At 39.5% G+C, this 6,000-nt stretch overlaps 1 protein-coding gene across 1 annotated transcript in view; it reads left to right on the forward strand.

Annotated features, from left to right (window-relative positions):
* The window catches only part of LOC126235312 (EF-hand domain-containing protein 1-like), a 198,849-nt gene extending 193,146 nt beyond the window's left edge, over window positions 1–5,703 (forward strand). Inside the window, exon 12 of the mRNA XM_049944034.1 lies at window positions 5,700–5,703. Within this exon, the coding sequence (XP_049799991.1) occupies window positions 5,700–5,703 (4 nt within the window). The remainder of the gene's footprint in view (window positions 1–5,699) is intronic.
* The last annotated feature ends 297 nt before the right edge of the window (window positions 5,704–6,000 follow it).

Here is a 6,000-nt window from a genome sequence, read left to right on the forward strand (position 1 = left end):
AGTTGACCATCTCCAGCTGTGACTCATTGGTTCTGAACATTTAAAGCAAGTAGCCAATCCTTGTACCACTTCAAATCTTATCAAGATCTGCCTGAATATTTATGGAGTTTCTTTCAGAGAGTGCTTCATTATATATAACTGCTTTATTTGTAAAAATCATTACAATGAGACACAATAGAATGCTGAAATTCCATGTTTCCAAATGGGAGAGTTGATATTTGCATTGCTGGGATGTAGACTTTTGAGAATCCCAAAGTTGTCTTCCCACCTTATTTATATAAAAGCGCTGGCATGTCGATAGACACACAAACAAACACAAACATACACACAAAATTCAAGCTTTCGCAACAAACTGTTGCCTCATCAGGAAAGAGGGAAGGAGAGGGAAAGACGAAAGGATGTGGGTTTTAAGGGAGAGGGTAAGGAGTCATTCCAATCCCGGGAGCGGAAAGACTTACCTTAGGGGGAAAAAAGGATGGGTATATACTCGCACACACACACACATATCCATCCACACATATACAGACACAAGCAGACAATTTGACGACATATTTCCCACGTGGAATGTTTCCTTCTATATATATATATATATATATATATATATATATATATATATATATATATATATAACTCTTCGTCTTTGAATATGTCTGCTGGTGTCTGTATATGTGTTGATGGATATGTGTGTGTGTGTGCGAGTGTATACCCGTCCATTTTTCCCCTAAGGTAAGTCTTTCCACTCCTGGGATTGGAATGACTCCTTACCCTCTCCCTTAAAACCCACATCCTTTCGTCTTTCCCTTTCCTCCCCTCTTTCCTGACGAAGCAACCATTGGTTGCGAAAGCTAGAATTTTGTGTGTATGTTTGTGTTTGTTTGTGTGTCTATCGACCTGCCAGCACTTTCGTTCGGTAAGTCACATCATCTTTGTTTTTAGATATATTTTTCCCCGTGGAATGTTTCCCTCACACACACATATATATATATAAAAACAAAGATGATGTGACTTACCAAATGAAAGTGCTGGCAGGTCGACAGACACACAAACAAACACAAACATACACACAAAATTCAAGCTTTCGCAACAAACTGTTGCCTCATCAGGAAAGAGGGAAGGAGAGGGAAAGACAAAAGGATGTGGGTTTTAAGGGAGAGGGTAAGGAGTCATTCCAATCCCGGGAGCGGAAAGACTTACCTTGGGGAAAAAAGGACGGGTATACACTCGCTCACAAACACATATCCATCCACACATATACAGACACAAGCAGACATCCCGGGAGCGGAAAGACTTACCTTAGGGGGAAAAAAGGACAGGTATACACTCGCACACACACACATATCCATCTGCACATACACAGACACAAGCAGACATTTGTAAAGGCAAAGAGTTTGGGCAGAGATGTCAGTCGAGGCGGAAGTAAAGAGGCAAAGATGTTGTTGAAAGACAGGTGAGGTATGAGCGGCGGCAACTTGAAATTAGCAGAGGTTGAGGCCTGGCAGATAATGAGAAGAGAGGATATACTGAAGTGCAAGTTCCCATCTCCGGAGTTCTGACAGGTTGGTGTTAGTGGGAAGTATCCAGATAACCCGGACGGTGTAACACTGTGCCAAGATGTGCTGGCCATGCACCAAGGCATGTTTAGCCACAGGGTGATCCTCATTACCAACAAACACTGTCTGCCTGTGTCCATTCATGCGAATGGACAGTTTGTTGCTGGTCATTCCCACATAGAAAGCTTCATAGTGTAGGCAGGTCAGTTGGTAAATCACGTGGGTGCTTTCACACGTGGCTCTGCCTTTGATCGTGTACACCTTCCGGGTTACAGGACTGGAGTAGGTGGTGGTGGGAGGGTGCATTGGACAGGTTTTACACCAGGGGCGGTTACAAGGGTAGGAGCCAGAGGGTAAGGAAGGTGGTTTGGGGATTTCATAGGGATGAACTAAGAGGTTACGAAGGTTAGGTGGACGGCAGAAAGACACTCTTGGTGGAGTGGGGAGGATTTCATGAAGGTGGATCTCATTTCAGGGCAGGATTTGAGGAAGTCATATCCCTGCTGGAGAGCCACATTCAGAGTCTGATCCAGTCCCGGAAAGTATCCTGTCACAAGTGGGGCACTTTTGTGGTTCTTCTGTGGGAGGTTCTGGGTTTGAGGGGATGAGGGTAGTTGTGGGATGTGAAGGCTGTTTTCAGGTTGTTGGTGTAATGGTTCAGGGATTCCGGACTGGAGCAGCAGCCTAGGTCTTCATGGCAAACGAATCTGAACAGTATTGTTATGTTAGCCATTGCTACACAAAAATGTAATATAGGTTGATTCTTACATAGAAGATAACAGCAACAATGTTGTTTGTTTATTTATTTAAATAGCACTGTTACTGGTTTCAAACATTACAGTTCATCTTCAGACAGCTAGTTCACATTAAGAGTGGAAGCTAATGTAAAATATATCTTAGCGTGAACTAGCCATCTGGAGATGACATCTAACGTTCAAAACCAGTAAAGGTGCAGTTTAAATAAATAAATAGCATTGTAAAACGTGGCTGTTTGCTGTTATCTTCTACGTAAAAGCCATATATTTTGTACGCAGCCAAGGGCTCATAGTGTCAGTTTTTGACAAAATAACAAAAATGTATACTCTCTCCAGTCGACATAGCAGCAAGTTTAGCACTAGATCTTGAGCCAAATTCAGAAATGTAAATGATGTGTTATTAGAATAAGAACCGTAGCCTAGAAAGGAAGATACAATGTTTTCATCCATTTACCTCCATCTTCTTCTGTTTTGGTAAATTTCCTCCCACACTATCTCCCATGTGGCCCTCTCCGGGGGTCATAGATAAGGAGCCCCAAGCTCTGGGTCCCTATCATGTTTTCATTGTAGGTGGGGACAATAGGAATGATGCAGTTGACAGATGAGACGCCCTATATTTCTGAGAGTCAGTTCAGAGAGAAACCACCACCTTTTGGTAAAGACTGATGTTCAAAGGCTAATGGAGTCATCTCTACCAGAAAATTGTTTGATGCATTAGACTTGCAAGCCAGATGAAGGTAACAGTTTGTTATGCTTTCCACCTAGAATGAGTCTCAAATAAACAGTACTATTAAAGTATGAATTTCCTGTACATTAACTACAGACTGTTAATCCATTCACCTATCCATTCTGGTGCCCATATCAATTTCAATGGTGTGACACTACCTGCCAGTTCTGCAGCAGAGTTGCTCTATGATAGGAGTTTAAAAATGAGCAATATTTTTTTTAAAAATGCTGTTTGACATTATAGGAAAGATAGGTATCTATTTGCCATAAAGATGAGACATTAAGTTACTGCCAGGCACAATTAAAAGACTCTTACACATAAACTTTAGGCCACAGCCTTCTTCAGAAAAAGAAAGAGAAACTTCCTGATGATGATGATGATGATGACTATGATTCTTATTCTAATAACGTATCATGCTGCATTTCTGAATTCAGCTCAAGATTTAATGCTAAACTGGCTGTTATGTCATCAGAGAGCATTTATATTTTTGTGTAGCAATAGCTGTAATACTGTTCATATATAAATTTAAAATTGCTAATATAAAATCAAGTGAGAAGACAGCTTTGGGACTCTCACAAAATCCATACCCCAGCAATGCATGTATCAACTCTCCCATTTGGAAACATGGAATTTCAGCATTCTATTGTTTCTCATAGTATTACAGATAATGCAGCTATGTATCAAGAAGTACCCTCTGAAAAAGCTGCAAAAATATTTGGGCAATTCTTGATAAGTTTTGAAGTGGTACAAGGATTGGCAACCTGCTTTAAATGTTAAAATGGTAAAATTGGGCACTCCACAAAATGAAAAAAACATGGTAGCTTATGAGTATAATACCAATAAGCCACAGCTGTAATTGGTTAATTCATACAAATCCCTGGATGAAATACTTTGCAAGGATGTGAAATGGAATGAATACATGGGCTCAGTTGTGGGTAAGCCAGGTGATAGACTTTCGTCTATTTGTAGAACACAGGGGAACTGCAATAAAACACCTTTCCTGTTATTGCTAGTACATATACATCACACCCACATACATACTCCACAAGCTACGATGTGGTGCATGGTGGAGGGTGCCATGTACTTCTACTAGTCATGTTCATTCCAGTTGCACTTGCAAATAGAGCAAGGGAAAAGTGATTAACTATATTCCCCCCATACAAGACCTAACTTCTCTTATCTTCATGGTCCTTACACTAAATATATGTTGGCAGCAGTACATTCATTCTGCAGTCAGCTTCAAAACCATTCTCTAAATTTTCTAAGTGATGTTCCTCAAATAGAAAATCACCTTTCCTTGAGGGAAGCCCATTTAATTTTCCGAAGCATCTTTGTAATACTTGTGTGTTGATCAAACCTGCTGGTAACAAATCTAGCAGCCCGCCTTTGAATTGCTTGCATGTCGTTCTGTAATCTGACCTGGTGGGGATCCCAAAAACTTGAGCAGAACTCAATAATGGGTTATACTAGTGTTCTATACGCAGTCTTCTTTATAGATGAACCATACTTTCCTAAAGTTCTTCCACCAAACCAAAGTCTACCATTCACATTCCCTACTACAAGCTTTAAATGCTCATTTCATTTCAGATTGTTTTGTGACATTATGCCTAGATATTATTTAATCAAAATATGTCAATCAGCACACTAATAATATCATATTTGAACATTATGGGATTGTTTTTCCTACTTGTATGCATTAGCTTACATTTTTCAACCTTTAGAGCAAGCTGAAATTAATCACACCAATTAAAAATTTTGTATAGTGCATCTCTTACCCTCCTGCAGTCATTCATCTTCAATGGCTTCCTGTACACCATAACACCATCAGCAAACAGCTGTAGATTACTGATCACCTATCCACCACATTATTTATGTATATACATAATAACAACGGTCCTATCACACTTCCCTGGGGCACTCCTGAAGATATCCTTGTCTCTGATGAACTCTAACCATCGAGGACAACATACTATTTTCTATTATTTAAGAAGTCTTCAAGCCAATCACATATCAGGGAACCTATTCTGTAATAATCTGCAATTTGGCACTTTTTCAAATGTTTTTTGGAAATCTAGGCATATGTAATCTGTCTGTTGCCCTTTATTCAGGGTTCGCAGAATATCATGTATGCATTTTGTATCCTATTTACTTCAGCCATCGCCAGTTATTTTACTGCACAAATAGCGAAACATATCTACAACTTTTCATTTTGTAATCTCAGTCCCTCAGCATCACTTGATTTATGTTGACTACACTCCATTAATCTTCTTTTGCTGTTGTTGATGGTCCTCTTATAACCTCCTTTCAAGTTACCACCCATTCCATTAACTGATCTTCCAAGTCCATAACTGTCTCTGACACAATTTCAATGACAATGGCAAACCTTAACATGTTTATTTCTTGCCCCTAAACTTTAATCCCTTTTCCAAATTACTTCTTGATTTATTTTATAGGTTGCTCGCTGTACAGACTGACTAACATGAAGATATGTTACAACCCTGTCTCTCACTCCCTCCTCAACTGCTGTTTCCCTTTCAGGTCTTAGTTCACCTGTCATTGCTCATTCTTTTAACAGGCCCACACCACTAAAGACTCCAGTCTGCTCATTATGGACTGTGTCACTTCCATTTTTTCCATATTTTAGATGTTTTGATTTTGTCTTCACAGGTGACCTGTGGGCACTTTTCCACTGTCCTTTTTTTATTCACAAGTGGCCACATTTCTGCACCATAAGTAACCATATTCTACTAATCCTATGTAATATCTTCTCTTTGGGGCATTGACTAATACTGTTGTTCCTTATCAGTCTATGCAGGGACTTCATCATTCATTTACCCATCGCTATTATGGTCTCAATATCTTTGTCACAGGTGCCATTACTCAGTATAACAGAACCTATATATTTAAAATTTTCAGATTTTTAATAATTTTAGACATCTTGTCTATTCCTTTTGGAATTTATCCAGCA

This window comes from Schistocerca nitens, chromosome 2, assembly GCF_023898315.1.
Source record: "Schistocerca nitens isolate TAMUIC-IGC-003100 chromosome 2, iqSchNite1.1, whole genome shotgun sequence".
In the NCBI taxonomy this organism is placed as follows: domain Eukaryota; kingdom Metazoa; phylum Arthropoda; class Insecta; order Orthoptera; family Acrididae; genus Schistocerca; species Schistocerca nitens.